The 20,655-nt window shown below is 37.8% G+C and overlaps 2 protein-coding genes across 2 annotated transcripts; one reads left to right on the plus strand and one right to left on the minus strand.

Annotated features, from left to right (window-relative positions):
- Positions 1–5,573: 5,573 nt before the first annotated feature.
- Positions 5,574–6,926, minus strand: LOC134676133 (uncharacterized). Its single transcript, XM_063534417.1, has one exon. The coding sequence runs from the start codon at positions 6,705–6,707 to the stop codon at positions 5,700–5,702; it is 1,008 nt and encodes a 335-aa protein (XP_063390487.1). The 5' UTR covers positions 6,708–6,926; the 3' UTR covers positions 5,574–5,699.
- A 5,633-nt stretch (positions 6,927–12,559) lies between these two features.
- On the plus strand, positions 12,560–15,154 carry LOC134676146 (zinc finger protein 888-like). Its single transcript, XM_063534426.1, has 2 exons — positions 12,560–14,023; positions 14,639–15,154. The coding sequence occupies exon 1, from the start codon at positions 12,720–12,722 to the stop codon at positions 14,001–14,003; it is 1,284 nt and encodes a 427-aa protein (XP_063390496.1). The 5' UTR covers positions 12,560–12,719; the 3' UTR covers positions 14,004–14,023; positions 14,639–15,154.
- The last annotated feature ends 5,501 nt before the right edge of the window (positions 15,155–20,655 follow it).

The following is a 20,655-nucleotide window of genomic DNA, read 5'->3' on the forward strand; positions in this document are numbered from 1 at the left end:
TACATTAGTGAAGCTCTTAGGCCGTGTTTGGTATCATTTTCGTATAAATCGGGGGCGCTGAATTCATTTTTGGTATCACATTGACACCATTCCTAAGAAAAAACATATAAACTTTAAACAAATACCTTTTTTTTTTAATTCATCTTCACGCTTAAACCGCTCAACCGATTTAATTGAAATTTGGTATACAGGTATTTCGAGTCCCAGGACAGGAAATAAGATACTTTTTATCTCAATAATCATCCTTTAAAGTTGTGAAATGGAGTATGGGGGGAATTCAACTTCGTCAACGAAACTGAATTCCTGAGGTTAATACTGCTTAAGGTAAGGTTTGAAGTCATGTTTGGTATCATTTTCATCTAAATCACATGTATACTATCCTAAATTTCATCTAAACCGGTTCAGCGGTTATTGACTCCCCATACAAACTTCCACCCCACTTTTCACACCCTCCAAAGGTTTTTGGTTATAAAAACTACCTTATGTCCTGTATCGAGACTGAAACTATTTCTATACCAAATTTCAACGAAATTGGTTCAGCGGTTTCAGCGTGAAGTGGGATTTAAATAAACAAGTTTTTTTTTTAATTTTGGTTTTAGTTCGAAATAGTGTCAATGTGATACCATAAATAAATTCAGCACCCCCGATTTATACGAAAATAATACCAAACATGGCCTAACAGCTTCACTAATGTAGATATCAAGATAAAATTAAAATCCCTAAATAAACTTTCAAGAGCGGGCATCTCAAAAACTATTCAAGATATTGAAAAACTTGACTGGATAAAACTTGTAACTAATTTTATCAGCTTTCGGTTTGTCTTAGTAGTCATGTCGCTAAGATGCAAAGTTTCCAAGATATCAATGAAAAACCGAAAAATTCGACCTTCTTTCCCCCTCTACCCGCCAGCATCGGGGCTACAGCCGGGGACTTTTGATATGTTCACCTCCTAACTAGTCCAAACAAAGTTACGGAGTCCAAAATTGTGTTCCTAGCATTTCCCTCTACAACGTTTACCCTATTACCACACCCCGGACACTGGCGATCAAATGTATGAAACAAACGCGTTCCTACGCGCAGAGCTAAGCTCGTGTAGGTGAACGCGTACTATGCGTGTGTGAGTGAGATAAGACGTGCGAGGGTTCTCGCCATTTTGTTGTCAAGTTCGATGACCTCAATGACTCAAAACTCATTGCACGAATTATTAATAAATAAGAATCGTATTATGCTGTGAGGTGGGTATAAGCTCGATTTATACAATAGTTTCCTATTTTGAATCAGTATAAACGAAGTAACAAAATTTTTGTAAGGAAATCAGGCCACCAAAATATTGCGTAAGTTGAAAACATGATTTTTTTGTTCATATAGATATTGTGTTGTTTTCAGTGTGATCTGATAGGTTTTGTAAATATTTGTTTGAAATATTATAAATATTGTATCCCACGAACCGTGATAGGTAGACAGTTGAAATTTTCACAGATGATGTATTTCTGTTGCCGCTATAACAACAAATACTTAAAACAGAATACAATAAAGATTTAAATGGGGCTCCCATACAACAAACATGATTTTTGACCAAAGTTAAGCAACGTCGGGAGTGGTCAGTACTTGGATGGGTGACCGTATTTCTTTTTGCTTCTTTTTTTTGCATTATGGTACGGAACCCTTCGCGCGCGAGTCCGACTCGCACTTGCCCGGTTTTTGAGCATTCATTTCCTGACCAATCAATCAATCAATCAAAATATACTTTATTCATGTAGGCCTAGCAACAAGCTCTTATGAATCGTAATTAATCTTAATCTAATTATCAGAGCAATTTATTGATGTTAATATTATTCCATAATAAAATTGGATTATTATACATGTCAAATTTAAAACTAAGAATTTCACAAAAGGATCGTCAAACATTAAAGAAAAATTGTAAAAAAAAATACTAGTCTAGAATTTCTAGAATAAAATCTAAATGTCAAAAAAAGCATAAGTAACAAACAAGTAGATAGTATTACATCGGAATATCCATTTCCTCATCAATAATCAAATATACCTAATAAATAAATAATCATTTCGAATAACAATTAATCCCACGTTTTTTTTTTTTTTTTTTTTAATTTATTTAGGTAAACAAACAGTCACTACAAGAAAGGCTTAAATATAAAGTATTTTTAACACTATATACAGTATGTGTGACCAACACCGTTCACCACTTATTATAATTAGGTAGGTACTTTGATTATTCGGAGCTTATACCTCTGGAGCGTAAGGCTCCGGAAGGCATTGACAAGGTAAAGGTTATTATTAATTTAAATTCGTACATCATAAAATGAAATATTTAACGCTTAATAGCTAACAGTGCATGCAGCATTACGTTACATAAGTTATATGAAAATAGTAAGTACATTAAATTTTAATTTATACATCGACTAATTAATGGAAATAGATTGTAAATTTTGATTCGCTTCATATCACTAGATATTATATATTGTTATTACGTCTAAGTACATCTGTTACAAGTCTTTTATATATACCAGAACTGCAGCCAAAAATATCCACCTGATTAAAATGTGTGTTATAAGTGTGGACGAGCCTGCGAAGAGGAGCGCGCTCACCGGCGTGGGTGCGGCAGCGGCCGGTCACGAACAGCCGGTGCGGGCGCGCCTCTCGTTGTCTACTACAGTTGGGAACTTTATAACTGAGTTTATTATTAAGGGCAACACAATCATAGTGGTTGTTGCAGAGACCATACAGTACCATTGACTCGAGCAACATTCGCCTGGAACTTAAATCTAACAGATCATATTTTTTTAGTAACTGCTGGTAAGATAATCTATTTTTGTAGCATCGAAAGTGCATAGTATTTAAGAATTTTTTTTGGACTGTTTCGAGAGCATTTGAGTATTTAGTATAGTAGGGGTTCCAAATTGCTACAGCGTGTTCTAAATGGCAGCGAATTAAGGACTTGAATAATTGCAAATAAGTATTTGGTCGTCGAAATTCCGTACTAGAGCGCATAACAAAACCGTACATCTTGAATGCTTTATTTATTATGCTATTTATGTGTAAATCTAGGTGCAGCTTTGAGTCAAGTGTGATTCCAAGGTCCCTTATAGATTCAACTATTGCAAGTTTTGCGTTACATAAGATGTAAGAGTTATTTATAATTAATCTTTTTTTGGTGAATTTAATAAGTTTGCATTTATCAAGGTTTAGTTCAAGTTGATTTGCAGCACAATAGTTGGAGAAGCAATCAAGGTCCTGTTGAAATTTATTACAGTCGCTTTCGTCACAAATTGTATGATATATTTTTAAATCGTCTGCGTATAAAAGAATATTACAAAATCTAAAACAACTACCAATATCATTAATAAATAGTGTGAATAATAAGGGACCTAAAATTGAGCCCTGTGGTACGCCTGAACTGATTTTAATAGCATGCGATTCGCATCCGTTAATTGTTACTTTTTGGGTTCGGTTGGTGATATATGACTTAAACCAGCGCCACAGGTTTCCCCTTATACCATTATAAGCAATCTTTTCCAATAGTAATCGATGATCCACCCTGTCAAAAGCCTTCCGGAAATCAGTATACACACTGTCTACTTGCGTATTACTATCAAGGCTTTCAAATAAATATGAGGTATAAACAAGAAGATTAGTGGTTGTAGATCTATGTTGGACAAAACCGTGTTGATGAGGAATAATTTGATTATGTAGATTTGGATAGATCAGTTTATGCACTAACTTCTCGAAGACTTTTGACAGTGTGGACAAGATTGATATGGGTCTATAATTTTCTACGTTTTTTTTGGAACCACCTTTGTGCACTGGAATTATGTTTGCAGTTTTCCAAATAGAAGGGAAGAAACCCTCATTCAGGCACTTATTAAATATAATAGCGAGAGGTGTTGTTATAGTTTTAACTGTATTTTTGAGAAAAATTGGGGGAATATTGTCAGGACCCTGACCCTTTGATAAATCAAGATGGCTTAATTCATATGTAATGTAGCCGGTAGGGATGTGCAAATTGTGGATGTTAATGTTAGATGTTGGGTTATTTTCGGGAACGTTAAAGTTATCTGGTACAGTGGATGGCTGGTAAACTGACTGGAAAAAATCTGAAAACATATTACAAATTTGTGTTTTGTTATTAGAGGTTATATTTTGATAGTTCATAGTGTTAGGTATATCAGATGAATGGTTTCGATTAGAAATATAGGTCCAGAAGTATTTTATGTTGTCGTGTATACTGTCCTCCACTCGTTCGAGATATTTTTTATAACATTTATTTGCCTCGGTCTTAAATCTGTCTCTTAATTTTGAGAATACTTCATAGTCAATCAAATTGTGGTACTTTTTTCATTTGATCCAAGCTTTGTTTTTATTTTTAAAAATGTGAATTAATGCGGGTGAGAACCAGCATGGAAATGTATCTGAGTGTGTTTTCTTATAGGGAACGCGGTCCTTTTTAATTTTATAGATGTATTCATAAAACAATGAGACAGCACAATCCGCCGAGAGGTCCATTAGAAGGTCTGACCATGGGATCTTATCAATATCATTATTAATATTAGAATAGTCGGCTTTGTTAAAACAATACCTATATATTGGTTTAGGGAACAACGCTTTATTTCGGGAATTAGGTAGGGTCATAGTAACATAGAATGGAGGATGATGGGCATCCGGGGGGACAAGTGCGAGGGGGGCAGGTGCGCTGGTGCAGTCAGTGTTGTTCACGAGAAACAGATCTAAGATTTTACCGCTCGCGTTAAGATATATGTTATACTGTGTGAGATTGAATATAGAAATAAAGTCAATAAGACTCTTATGGTGGTTAGATTCTCGTTCACCCGGAGACAGAGTTGCAAAATTTCCACAGTTCTTCCAAGCCAAGGTCGGGAAATTATAGTCGCCTACAATCCAATAACTTTTTGCATTTGCTTGTAAAAGCAAAGTTTGCAGTTGTTCGAAGTGAGTTTCATATGTTATGGTAGATTGTTTGGGAGGAATGTACACCGCACTTATAATGTGTTTATGGTGAGCACCGAGCGGTAGAGTAATCACAATGTTATCAACGAGCGGTGAAATCGCCGGCCGGCCCGGCGGCGCAGGCAACGGGGAGCACACAGCGGCGCCAAGTTCGCGCAGCACCGCCACAAGCACGCCGCCACCGACGCCGCGTCCGCTGCCCGTTCGATCCCTGTCACTTCGAAAAACTACATACCGAGTATCTATAAACTCATTATTCGCTATTTCAGGGCATAACCATGTTTCAGTTAATATTATTATGTCATAATTATGCGCTAAAATGTTCATGTATAAAGTGTTTGTTTTAGTACGTAGACCTCGACAGTTTTGATAGTAAACCGAAAAAATACTATCCATTATTGCGTACAGATATAATATAAGAGTGTTTAGAATGATAATATAGTGTATTATTACTATTATTGAAATGCAAAAAAAATATGATCTCTGATAAGATAACACGCTCGCCCATAACTATTAGATACTTACGTGTTTGGATGTATGTGATACTCGAAGTTATTAATTTTTTAAACAAAAACAATAGAATGCCCACGCGCAAATTGCGCGACTTTAATAGATTACAGGTGGTCATTATATGTATGCAGCACTGGTATAAGATTAACATAAAAGCAAAAATACAACACATCTTTGAGTTAGTGTAAAGCCTAGATCTATGTTGGTCAGGAACTCGGCGATATCTTACTCAGCTCGTGGGCAGCTCGTATAGCTATTATTGGTGAAGTGTCATCTTTGCGCACCAATATTGTGGCATGTCGAACCCATACAAACTTAAAGCTATGCTTCGCGGCTGCTTCACGAGTCTGTCGTAGTAACAGCTTGTTTTTAAGTGTTAAATGCTCGTTCAGATATATTTTTTGCGGGGATCCGGTTATATTTAGTTGTGAGGTATTGAGTCCTTTCGCAAGGCGAAACGCAGCCAAAATATTATCACGTAGTATGACTGAGGTGAAACGCACTATTATGTTTTTTGGGCGATTACAGCTGGGGTCGGCATGTGGCACACGATGTATTGAGACAATGTCACTAGGCGTAAAAGTGAATTTAATAGCGGTTCCTATGTCGCTGATAATACTAATTAAGTTTTCGCCGCGCTTCTCAGGCATGTTGCATATTTCTAAATTATTCATTCGCGATTGTTGTTCCATTTTATCTATGGTGCGTTCCAGAGTCTGGATACGGCCTGCCTGACCTTGTGATGACGACATGCTAGATTCTACAGAGCGTAGCCTTTCCTCATAAGAGTCCTGACGCGAGCCAGAATATTGAAGTGAATCTTCAACGTGTGACAGGCGATTTTTAACCTCGTCTAACGTATGGTTGATCGTGGCGTTGTCTTGATTAACCTTTTGAATATCGAGTTGAATTTGGCTCAATGTGTTGGAAATTTTGGCGAGTTCGGTTGCCAAGCCGGCGGCCAGAGCTGTGTTTATGGTGGTAGTAATGCTGTCCTGCAGGCTTGAAAACTTGAGCTCGATCGTTTCCTTGACTTCTTCTGATATGTTTGTCATTTTGTCGTATTTACGTTTACGAAATTCCGATGATAAATCAGGATTTGATGCGCATTTATGCGGCGGTGATCGTGCCACCAGCGTGGAGGTAGGTTTGAATGCCGTGTTCGATTCGATGTCGGACTCGACACCGTGCGTATTATCGCCCATCTCCTTCATTAGCGCGGCGTGAGTAGAGGAACTCGGGACGATGTCGAATCGAAACAAATCACTGCGCGCGGATGCGAATCTATTTAGACTTCGTTTTGCAATGAGTACACTAAACTGAACACTGCGCACTGTGCACTTAGGGTCACTTTTATGTTGTTATACGTTTACTTAAATATATTTTTCGTTTGAATTTATAAGTGCAGGCGTTAAACGCGACTTGTCGCTCCGAATGATCAGCGAAGAAAAAAAGACGTTGTATTATCATTCATGTAGTCCTGTGTGGTATAATAAGCTTTGGAAATAAGTTTACGCTTTACATAATTCTTAAATTTATTAATAGATAATTCAGTAATATGGTTTGGAAGTTTATTATAAAGTCTTACACAATTACCCATGAATGATTTTTTAATTTTATGGAGCCGAGTGAAGGGCACTGCGAACTTATGTTTATTTCTAGTATTAATATTATGGATTACACAATTTTTCCTAAAATTTACAATATTTTTATGTACATACAGAATATTCTCATAAATGTATTGACAGTGCACTGTCATTATGTCAATTTCCATTTATCTCTAAGTGAGTCTCTATGGTTCATTTTGTATATTGCTCGAATAGCCCTCTTCTGCAGAACAAAAATGGTATTTATCTCTGAAGCACCGCCCCACAGTAAAATACCATATGCCATAATGCTATGGAAGTAACTAAAATATACTAATCGAGCTGTTTTCACATCAGTTAACTGACGGATTTTGCTCACTGCAAAAGCTGCAGAGCTCAGTCTATTCGAAAGAGTAGCAATATGGGGACCCCATTGGAGTTTAGAATCTAAAGTTATACCAAGAAAAACTGTACTATCAACTAATTCCAATTCCTCATCCTTCACAATGACACTTGCTTGCACATGCCTTACGTTACTACTAGTGACAAACTTAATACATTTAGTTTTTTTCTCATTTAACATTAAATTATTAACATTGAACCAATTTACTACTTTTGAAATAGCATTGTTTACATCATTGTAAGCTTGTTGCTGTCGTTTGACTTTGAAAATAAGTGAGGTGTCGTCTGCAAACAATACTATATCATGGTGGGTCTTAACAAGGAATGGCAAGTCATTTATGTAGATAAGGAACAGGAAAGGCCCCAATATTGACCCCTGTGGTACACCCATAGAGACCAATGACCCAGGTGATCGCTGTCCATTCACATCGACCCTTTGTATTCTACCATTTAAGTAGGACTTAAGTAAATTCAGTGCCGATCCTCTAACGCCGTAATAATGAAGTTTCCTGATTAATGTTTCATGACAAACACAGTCGAAGGCCTTAGATAAATCACAGAAGACACCTAAAGCATCTCGTGACTCCTCCCAGGCATCGAAAATATGCTTAATTAGCTCAACACCAGCATCGGTTGTTGAGCGACCCCGTGTAAAGCCAAACTGCTTATTATGCATCAAATTATTAACGTTAAAATGTCGTACTAATTGAGAAAGAACTAATTTTTCAAAAATCTTGCTAAATGTTGGTAGCACAGATATCGGTCTAAAGTTAGTGGGGTCAGAGCTGCTACCAGATTTAAATAAAGGAATTACTTTACTATGTTTCATGGCATAGAACCAACAATCTGTAGATGGATTGGTACTATGCTAAATAGCCGACTAATAAAATCCTCCCTTATGGGAGATGAAATATTAGCTACGGCTACGAAGGGTTGTCCACAGGGTGGGGTTCTCTCACCAACTCTCTGGAGTCTGGTAGTTAACTCACTGTTGGAAGAACTAAACAAAGGCCCAATACATACGGTAGGGTACGCAGATGATTTAGTGATTCTTGTAAACGGGAAATTCCCGGGAACAGTATCGGAAATCATGAATAAAGCACTGAAGCAAGTGGAAAGATGGTGCAACTGTCATCAACTCTCCATAAACCCAGGCAAAACAGTAGTAATACCGTTTACCAGGAAAAAGACCCTTAATGGCATGAAGCAGCTGAAGCTTTATGGAAGGGTACTGGAAATGTCCAATGAAGTGAAATATCTAGGCGTTACACTAGATAAAGAGCTGAACTGGAGAAAGCATGTCGAACTAACAACCACCAAGGCACTTAGAGTGTTTGGAATGTGTAGATCGGCTTATGGCAAAACGTGGGGTCTAAACCCAAAGGTACTAAGATGGATCTATACCATGATGGTAAGGCCTATCATCTTGTACGGATGCCTGGCATGGTGGCCAAGGACACTAAAGAGCACATGCAGGGATGCCCTTATGAAAATACAAAGAACGGCATGCATGGCTATTACTGGTGCGTTTAGAACGACGCCAACAGCGGCGATGGAGGTACTGCTAGACCTCTCGCCGCTACACCTAGTGATACAATCTGAGGCGCGGAAATCGCTACACAGGTTGACCCTAACAGGACTCTGGAGCGATAGCAAGCCAAAGACCAAACACACAAACATGGAATGCGACAATTTCATGGAAAGGATTACGAACATGGGCTGCGATAAGATGCAACCCAAGTTTGTGTTCCATAAGAATTTTAACGTTAAAATTCCAACAAGGGCTGAGTGGACCGAAGGTCTTGAAGCACCAATCTCTGATGAAAACGACATTATATGGTACACAGATGGGTCTAAGACAGAATCTGGTACGGGGGCAGGCATTTATGCAAATGACTTTAGTAGTAGCATAAGCATGGGCAATTACGCCACTGTCTTCCAAGCCGAGACATTCGCTATAATTGCCTGTGTTCATGAGAATATAGTTAGGCGAACCCAAGGGAAGAATATCTATATACTCAGCGACAGTCAGGCCGCTCTCAAAGCGCTCGAAGCTCCCAGAGTGGACTCTAGACTGGTATATAATGGCGTCCAAGCTCTGAACCAGCTTGGAAGGCAAAACAAGGTGCAACTGGTATGGATCCCAGGGCACGAGGGATTCATAGGCAATGAAAATGCAGATGAACTCGCCAGAGCCGGATCTGTAAGTAACCTTATAGGTCCGGAACCATTCGTGGGGCTCTCACAGGGAACCATCACAACGGCTATTAAAGACCATACCAAGACTAAACACCAGGAAGAATGGGATAGTCTGACGGGTCTAAAGCATGCAAAGCTCTTTATGCAAGGAATAGACTCCGGCTGGAGCAAAAAGCTTTGGAAACTTAGCAAAAGACAACTCCAAATCATAACGGGGGTGTTTACTGGCCACTGGCTAGTCTGTGGCCATGAGTAAGCCCATTCATAATAAAAAAAAAAAAAAAAACTACGGGGTCAAAGGATTTCTGGCCAAGATGGGACACTCTGACAACACCGATTGTCGTATGTGTGGCGAAGAGGAAGAGACAGTAAGACACTTAATGTGTGAATGTCACGCCCTCGCCAGACAAAGAATGAAGGACTTTGGAGCAGGATACCTGGAACCAAAGGACTTTAAAACGCTACCCATGAGCTCCATCATCCGACACATGGATATGGTGGGAAAAGCTCTTGAGTAGTTGACGGATCTCTTCTAGGGGGTAACTGCACAAAAGATCCCTATGGGTCGAAGTGTATCCGCAAGGGCCCCCGAAAACAATAAGATAAGACTATGTTTCATTAGATCAGGAAACTCGCCGCAATCAACACTGTTGTTAAATATAACTACCAAGTCAGGCGCTACAACTTCTACTAAGGATTTGACAGCATGGACAGAGACTCCCCATAGGTCACTAGTTTTTTTGACATTAATTGATTTAAACGCCTTTATTACATCTGAGGTACAAACATGTTCAAAATGAAGGTCTCCACAACACTCTGGAGCGTTATCTTTTAATAATGTAACAGCAGATGAGGGTGATGAATTTAAATCCTTAGTTGTAGATACTGGTACCTCGGTGAAAAATTTTTCAAATTCTGTAGCTACTTCTAAATTAGAATCTATAATTTTGTTATCAATGTTTAGTTTAAGTTCTTTAATTGTGTGTTTCGAACGACCAGTCTCCACATTTATTACTTTCCAGGTTGCTTTAATAATGTCTGAACTACTTTTTATTTTCTGACTTAGATAATTTCGCTTAGCTATATGACAATCTACTTTAAACTTCTTCGAATACGCCTTCACATGTTCTTTAAATTCATCACTCTGATTAAACCGCCGTTCCTCATATAAGGCATACAGTTCACGTCTTCTTTGATGTAAGTCCGCAGTAGCCCACTCACTAAAAACTGATGCACCACTAACTACGACCGATTTTGAGGTGAATATCGCATTATAATGATTCATAAAAGTGTGAAAGAATGAATTATACATACTATTAGGACTCATATCGGAAGACAAAAAGGGTAGCGCCTGAACTAAACTTAGCTTCATTCTTTCCACGCGGTCCGAGGTTACTGGTACAAAAGTTATTTGTTTTCTCATGGTATTTTTCCTAAATGCCTCAAATACCATTAATTGACCTAAGTGGTCAGATTCTAAATTGCTGATAACTTTTTTAGCAATAGGAAAAATATCTGTGAAAATATTATCTATACAGGTTGCACTAGTAGCAGTCACTCTAGTGGGCTCCATAAACATGTGGTTGAGATTACAAGATTTAAAAAGATTCAATAATCTACAAGACATTGTTGAATTTTCCATAATATTTACATTAAAGTCGCCGCATATAAGCAATTTCTTACTAGAAGATGATATTTTACGTAGGGCAGATTCCATTATGTTTTCAAATAATTCAAAATTATTTAATGGCGGCCTATACACACAGACAACAATAAATTGCTCTAATTCTACTGCACTTAGTTCTATAGTCCGTTCAACAGACATGGATACAATGTCCTTACGTTCCTTAAATTTTAACTGACTATTTAATATAATTAATGACCCACCATGTATGGAACTAAGTCTGGTGAACGAACTTCCCACCTGGTGATTATTAAATTGGGGCATTAATTCATTATTATGTAACCAATGTTCAGTAAGACATAAAATATCAATATTAAAATCATTCAAAAAAAGTTCAATCTGCAAATTTTTTCCTCTAATACATTGAAAATTTGGATGTACCAGGTGGATGGGACCTATTTGTGAACCGTTAGTCATAATTTTGGTTTTGTGTGTTCATTGAAAGCCCTGCTATTATGCTTTGGTCTGATAGTTGTTGTAGCATTTGTTCTAGATTTTCTGGACATTCTGAGAATAAAATCAATCGTCTGCAAAACGCAAATGACTCAGGTTTTCACCGTCTAGTCAGTAATATTCACTGAAAGATTTAATTTTTCGTATAATCACCATGGCGAAGCAACGATTAACTTGGGAATAACTCTCTTATAATTTATTTGGACCCAGAGCGGGTGCCATCTATTTGGCATGGTTTATTATGTCCGAAACGTATTTCGCATACCAAGTTTCGCATAATTTATTACCCAAAGCTTCTCTAGTAGCGTTTTTACCCCAAATTTATGTCATACTTATTAACCCGCATAAATTACCTCCATTTATTTTAAAACGTTTTTATGATAGTTTATTGCACGTTAATGACGTAGCTTGTGTAACGCCATGTCTCAGAATGCTATTCCTGGCGCAGGTATTATTGCATCATGCCTCACTCTAATGTGAATACATATGTCGTTTCAGTGTCTTCAGCCGGCGAGTACGGAGTTAGCTCGGCGCCTCTGTCCCTGCGCTGTAGGCAGCAGCTCGCGCTGGCGTGCTCCGTGAGGCTCGAGCGCCTCCGCCACTCCCCGCGCGCGAGCCAGCCGTGGCCCGTGACGTCACACCGCGAGTCGAGCCCAGCCGGCAGTGTGCAGGACGTGACGTCACACCGCGAGCCGAGTCCCGCCAGCAGTGTGCAGGACGTGACGTCACACCGCGAGCCGAGCCCCGCCAGCAGTGTGCAGGACGTGCCCGCTCACACACCCGCCAAGGAACAAGTCCAAACACACGATACTCGCCCTACACACACCACACACAACTCTAGTTTAATCACACATCAACAACACCATGTCACACCACAAACGAATAAGACCTACTGTTGCGACATGTGTAGTCAGCAGTTTACGACAAAACTTACTTTAATCCGACATATCAGAATACATACACACCCGGAACTTACATGCGGAGTTTGTAATGAAGCATTTCGAAATAACTTGTTACTGAATAAGCATTTAAGATTCCACTCAGCAGAGAGACCGTTCGTGTGTGGAGAATGCAACAAGCGATTTGCAACAAAACTTATTTTGTATAAACATAGAAAAACCCACACTGGAGTCAAACCATTCAAATGTGAAGAATGTTACAAACAATTTACAAGAAAATATGATTTAGAAATCCACAAAAGAGTGCATAGTGACGTGAAACCATACAAATGTAAAGAATGTGACAAGCAATTTACAAGAAAACATCATTTAGAGAAACACAAAAGAATCCATGCTAACGTGAAACGTCAGTACCACGAAAGTGTCCATAGTGGCGTGAAACCATACAAATGTAAAGAATGTAACAAGCAATTCACAGGAAAAGATGGTTTAAAGTACCACGAAAGAGTCCATAGTGGCTTGAGACCATTCAAGTGTAAAGAATGTGACATGCAATTTACAAGAAAACATCATTTACAGAACCACATAAGAGTCCATAGTGACGTGAAACCATACAAATGTAAAGAATGTAACAAGCAATTTACAAGAATAGATCATTTAAAGTACCACGAAAGAGTCCATAGTGCTGTGAAACCATACAAATGTAAAGAATGTAACAAAGAATTTACACTAAAAAATTCTTTAGTTCTCCATGAAAGAATCCATACTGCAATGAAGCCATACAAATGTAAAGAATGTAACAAACAATTTACAAGAAAAGATCATTTAGAGATCCACACAAGAGTTCATAGTGGCGTGAAACCATACAAATGTAATGAATGTAACAAAGAATTCACACAAAAATATTGTTTAGTTATCCATGAGAGAATCCATAGTGGAATAAAACCATACAAATGTAAAGAATGTAATAAGCAATTTACAACAAAACATCATTTAGAGACACACAAAAGAGTCCATAGTGACGTGAAACCATACAAATGTAATGAACGTAACCAGCAAATAAGTCAAGAAGTTAGTTTAGAGACACATAAAATGAGTCACATCGGAGAGAAGCCGTATAGATGTGAAGAATGTAACAACCACTTTACATTAAAATCTGAATTAGAGAGACATAAAAAAATACACACCGATGAACAATCATACGAATGCGAAATATGTGAAACACTTTTTTTCGATGAAACAAGTTTAATGAAACATATTGAAACACACATATATAGGATACCATAACTTTGTTGTTTCGTAAAATGGTTTATAATTTTATCTACACACATATCATAAACTGTCTATAATCCCTTCAAAATTCGTAAATAATGTCCCACATTACGATAAACTGTTTTGTTACAGCAAATTTCTTATCTGTGAAAATGTGGTAATAGATTCAATACTATATCAAAATCGATTTGGTAATGCATTTCAAATTTCGAACATCTCTGAAAAAAAAAGCTATTTGATTTGACCCCTATTCTAATATCAATTGAGATGACGTTTTATTCGAAATCAAAAGACAATTGCATACAATATTGACAAATCTCGACTGTAAGTTGGTATCGGACGATATGGTAATCGACCCCGACTCTAGTTTGTCTCTGAATTTAAAAAAAACACTACGGATGTGTGACGTGCGTGAAAAAAGTTTTCATTTGCCGCCATTTGACGTACAGTTTATCTTTTAATTAGTTTATAAGTAAAAAATAATTTGTTTTGTTGTTTTTAAAGGAACTATAACAAAAGTTTCGTGTAAAATGTGCGATAAAGATATTTCGGAAACGCCATCTCATATCCGCGAGTTCCGCCAGAGAGCAAAGTCGGCTGTAATATGAAGTTAGTGAATATATCATAGAAAGTTTATAATATGTGTGTAGATAAAGCAGTGTATGTAACTGTACATAATTAGGCATTAAAACACTCGTGTAATACTATTATGAAACTCATTTCATTCGTTTCATAAACCCACACTCGTATTTTAATGCCTTTTATTATGTAGCAGTCACATAAACTACTAATAATAGCTCAGTTTAATGTGGTTATTCCATCAACAGAGACGTATACATAGTGTTTTATTCGGAATCAGTCAACAATTTCCCTCCACTGCTATTTACTTCACCATATTGCTAGTTACATTTTCACAGACAAAATATAGTATTTATCCTTAAGCTGGCTCATTTTACTTAAAGGAGACATTCCTTTATTTTTATAAAGAAACTGATGCGGACAAAGCCGGTCCCATCATAGGTTCCGCCTAAAATGATTGGCACAAGGGCGGGCAGCTGCGTCAGCTACTCTCTCTCTCTCGTCTCTCTTACTCTAAACATGGGCCACCAACATGGGTTCCTGGCGCTTCCCTGGTGCGCAAGTACACATGTACTGTAGGAGCTGCCCCAGCTATCTTTCCTATGATCTAGTATTACTTAGCCTTCCGTATACTCTTGACCTGGAGACACGTGGCTGCGACGACCAGCTACCGGCCGTCGAGTGTGCCGTCGCTGCGCTCCGCTGACGACTCCAACTCTCCTGCCAGCTGCGGGACGTACAGTCGCTGCCCTAGCGGCTGTGATGAGGATAGAACCCGTTCAGGGTTAGGACCACGTGACGTCGTTATTGAAAGGCACTGAATTTACTAAACTATTATATTAACTGAACTTAACTCTAGCGATACATCTTATTTTAATACGTAAACTACTGACTTGTTAACTAAGGGCCGCCGCGGCATAATGTAAGACAATTATACTGAGGACAAAATGGCGGAGCCGACTTGACCGGTCAGCTCCGACCCGCGCCCCGGGCACGCGTCCGCTCGCGCCGAGGAATCGAATAGAAGAGTGCGATGCAACGGGGTGTATGAATGTCCATTGCAACGAATGAATGAATGAATGAATTGACTGACTTTACTTATACCTTTTTAATTACAACGAGCCATGGATTCTCGTTGATTTGGCGTGAACAGAAACAAAACTGCATTCAAAGCATTTTTCTTTTATTCTTCAATTTGGCTTGTCTAAAAAACTCTTAAGTACTAAATATTAGATTTTATGGATATTTAGTACGACAGACGAGTGTAAGACCTAATGTTTCTTGGAGAAATGTTATCATTAAGGTGGTTCGCTTTTCATACAAAATTCAATCAAAGCTCATTAAGTAACTACACACTATTAGTACTTTTAGTACACAAATATTTCCGCATTTATCTTCTTTCGAATATTCGTTTGCGCGAAATTAACAGGAAAACAATGTTTCATACAGAAATCATGCAAAAATCATAGTTAACTTTTCATCAATTTTACGTATGTGTGTGTCACAAATGTCGTGTACACTTGTACAGATACATTTGCGACGTTGCCATACCATTTCCGACGTTGCCGGGCTGACCACGGCTCGAATTTGGAGTGCCGTCATGTTTAGTGTAATTTTGTTGACACTGATATTTGACAGTTAGTTAATTGACCTAAGCGAGAAGTTCGTCAACTTAGCTAAGAACTATCATGGCGTGTTATGCAAACAGTCGCTTTTTTGCTTGCAAACGGAAGATTCCCGGTTCGATCCCCAGTCATTGTATGCTGGAACAGTCAGCAGCAGATATACCTGAGCGGGCAAGGTGTCCAAGAAAACATATACACTTCAATCGTCACAAAAATAAGGACATCTAAGATGTCATTTTCACGTAGGCTTTCAGTTCGTCACAAATACCTTAACTTCTGAGTTTTTCTTTAACACACACACCCTTATTTAATCACAATGACAATAACGGTTAAAAAGTCAGTGGTAACTAAGCAATCAAATTCAAGCTGCTGTCATTAATACCTACACGCACTGCCAATCACGTACGTCAGCAGCCCGGGTGCCACCAGTTGCTAAGCAGTTGTTATTTCAATGGTAACTAAGCATCAACATTTTATCTGTTTAACATGTTTAACTTTAAAATAAATACTGTAGCACTACGAATTGACACCTCCTTTCTTAAAGAAGTATTTTATCGTTAAGTGTCAAACTTATTCAATAAATAAGTAGGTTCTACTAGAATGATCGGTTTTTTTATTTTAACTGTCATATGCGGCTGTTCTTCCAAACCGTTGATCATATTATATGTATACCTATGTTAATATATTTATTTAGCCCACTTATTGTACTAAAATATACTATACAGGGTGGCCCATTTAGATCGGCCAGTATGGGAAAATCTGATACTATAAGATATACACCGATCTCTTCTTAGGAATCATGTCATCGATTTTAGTAACACGAAAAACTGCATTCATACATTAAAAAAAATGTGTACTCAGCTCGGGAATCGAACCCCGAACGTTTTGAAAAATAAAACTAAGACTATTTCTATTTAGATATCGATTGTGTAGGTCTTAAGCAATAAATGTTACTATGAAACATGATGTCTGAAATTAATAAAAAGGCATTGTTTTCATATCCTTTAATTTAATTTAGTCAGTTTTCGAAGAGACCAGCATTTTTAGGGTTCCGTACCCAAAGGGTAAAACGGGACCCTATTACTAAGACTCTGCTGTCCGTCCGTCTGTCCATCCATCCGTCCGTCCGTCCGTCTGTCACCAGGCTGTATCTCAGGAACCGTGATAGCTAGACAGTTGAAATTCTCACAAATTAAGTATTTCTTTTGCCGCTATAATAAGTAACAAGAAATACTAAAAACAGAATAAAATAAAGATTTAAGTGGGGCTCCCATACAACAAACGTGATTTTTGAGTAGTAAATATCAAATGGCATTCCGCACAGGAGTAATCTAAGTAACGCCCACTGCGGGTTCAAACCTACAACGTCCTGATAGAAAGTCGTACATACCTACGCTACATGTGACATTATCTTCAAAAATTATATAAACTTATGCGAAATTAACATAAAACCAGAAGAAACAAATTAATAATAGAAATGAAACCCAAAAAAAAAACAAAAAGCTGTATAATCTCTAGGTGCGTACGACTGAGATTTGAACCCGCGGTCTCTGCTTTGAAAAGCAAACACCTGTTACTGAGACCACGACGTGCCTTGACAATTGGCTCTAAATTCGGCTTCAGTTAGCTTTTGCTATGTGTCATTCGTCTTGACGATTCTGTTAAAAGAAATAATTTGCAGTAAGTTGACCGAGAGGCTCCTGTCAAATGGTTGAAGGGCAAAACGTGAGATAGATGTATGTGATGACAAGACTGTACTGCTTTCGATGATTGTCAAAACGCAAACCTGAAATTACCATGGCTATCTTTTATTCAATATTCGACCATACTTGTATGCTTTAAAGTCTATTTTTCCATATTGTTCAGATATATTTGACACGTTGACCGCTTAGATACCATTGGTTTTTTGACAGCTAAGGTATCAATGACTTGTTGTAAGTGTAGAAATTAATGAATAGCGACTGTTAACATATTTGTGACACGTTGAGCGCTCACAAGTAAATACTACCATGACAGTCAACAACTTTTTGACAGTTTAAACGTTTACCTCGCTTTGAGCACCTGGAGTGTATAGCGACTTCTGCTGCTGACTGAACATAACTTTTTGTATTTTTGTTACACCTAAATTTCGTATTGTTTTTTTATTTTTATTTAATTTTTCTTATTATCATAAATCGATTATTAAGTATGGGCTACACGTATTCTTTTATTTTTGCAAAGATAATTAGAAATTATACTCTACCTAATATCTCTGATTTTTACAATCAGGACATCCTCACTGCAATAAAAACCGGGCAAGTGCGAGTCGGACTCGCGCACGAAGGGTTCCGTGCCATAAGGCAAAAAAAAAAAAAACGGTCACCCATCCAAGTACTGACCACTCCCGACGTTGCTTAACTTTGGTCAAAAATCACGTTTGTTGTATGGGAGCCCCATTAAAGTCTTTATTTTATTCTGTTTTTAGTATTTGTTGTTATAGCGGCAACAGAAATACATCATGTGTGAAAATTTCAACTGTCTAGCTATTACGGTTCGTGAGATACAGCCTGGTGATAGACGGACGGACGGACGGACGCACAGCGAAGTCTTAGTAATAGGGTCCCGTTTTACCCTTTGGGTACGGAACCCTAAAAAGAAGTGTATACAATTTCCTGTGGTTAAAAAAAATGGATTTTGTCTATGAAAGAAAAACACAATTATTACTATAGTTTGTTTTTTTAGCATTAGAAATAAGGTACACAATCTTGACGTGTCTTTTAATTGAAAAACACATTTTAAAAATAAGTTACGGCAAATATGTAACAATTATAAATCTAATACGATCATTTATATTCTTCTGCTTTCATAAGTAATCGTTTTTGATTTAAAAAAAACCTGATAACACTGAGTATGTGGGGGAAGCTGGCCTAGCGGAAAGCAATTCGGAGGTCGTGGGTTCTAACCCCGGCTCGTACCAATGATTTTTCGAACTTTTGTACGAAATAGCATTTGATACCTATTTATACACCGATACCTATTTTTCGGTGAAAGAAAACAATGTGAGGAAACCGGACTAATCCAAATAAGTTTACTCTCTGGGTTGGAAGGTCAGGGCAGTCGCTTTCGTAAAAACTAGTGCGCATGCCAATTCTGGGATTAGTTGCCAAGCGGAGATTGAATATCTGGGAGACCGACCAAAGCTTACAAAACATAAAAACTCATAAATGCGCGTTTTCTCATAGACCTAGCTAAGAGATCAAACCCCTTATAGCAAATTTCATCGAAATCGTTAGAGCCGTTTCTGATACCATCCAAATATATAAATAAATAATTATATATTTAATAATTGCTCGTTTAAAGGTAAGATAACACAAAGGAGAAACAAAAAGAAATTACCTACTCGCACCAGTCTTGAACCCCAATCCTCTTGCACGTATTTCCACGAACATACCGTTACGCTATTGCAACATACTTACGTTGTGTGAAATTGTCTACTACAAGGATCACGGAAACACTGTTTGCATGTGTGAGTAATAGTAGGAAAAAGCGTGACAGCAACACTCCGTCGAATTAAAAAGGTGGTTTTTGCACAATGAAGTATTCAATGTTTATTTTAATAGTTCAATATTTACTTAAAGAGTGCGCGGAACATACTTTTAAGTATACAATTACCAAGACCATTTAACAAATAAATAAAATCTGAAATTTTGCAAAAGTGGTGCCATCTAGCGAGAGTTAAGTTTTGAGTAACCTAGGCGAACCACCTTAACATTAACTATGTCGACTAGTAGAATAAAATTGCGAGCTTTTATTTTTTGGAATTTTTAGTCAGTTCGAGTCCCGGGCGAGGCAAGCGAGTTTTAGAGAATCTTTGAATGCTGTTTTGTTTCTTTAAAAAAATAAAGGAATGTCTCCTTTGAGTAAAATGAGCCAGATTTAGGATTTAAGGTAGTTGCCCTCCAGGGCCCGACTTATCTTACCACCCTGTATATAGAATTGAAAAGTTATGGAGTCGAATTGAAGGAGAAAAGCGCGGGGGTGTGAACATACTGGTCATCTCTGTTGCCCTGTACCTCTACCCTGAGTTATGATTGCTAATGTTTATCTTTCAGTTGCACATGTGAATACAGACATGCCAGTTGCGGAGAGTTTCGAAATCATGAAAATTTCTTTGGATTCAATGGATTTTTTTGTCTGGAAATGGTAGATTTCTATTCCCATTCAAAAATATGAGAACTTATCTAAATTTCACTATGTGGAAATTTCGCAATTTAATAACGTTTTTGACGGCACATCAGTACATGTAATTACTGTGTTATTAAGAAGGAAAACGCCGATTTTCTTGTTTGCTAAGTGTAGATGTAGAGATATTTCCACGGCGGCGCCCGGATCACAATGGCGGACGCTTTCTTTTTATGTTCCAAGGATTCTTTACAAAGGCTACGAGCCTTGTCCGGCGATGGGACTCCTTTAGTTGATCTAAA

This window comes from Cydia fagiglandana, chromosome 24 (genome assembly GCF_963556715.1).
Source record: "Cydia fagiglandana chromosome 24, ilCydFagi1.1, whole genome shotgun sequence".
NCBI classification, from domain to species: domain Eukaryota; kingdom Metazoa; phylum Arthropoda; class Insecta; order Lepidoptera; family Tortricidae; genus Cydia; species Cydia fagiglandana.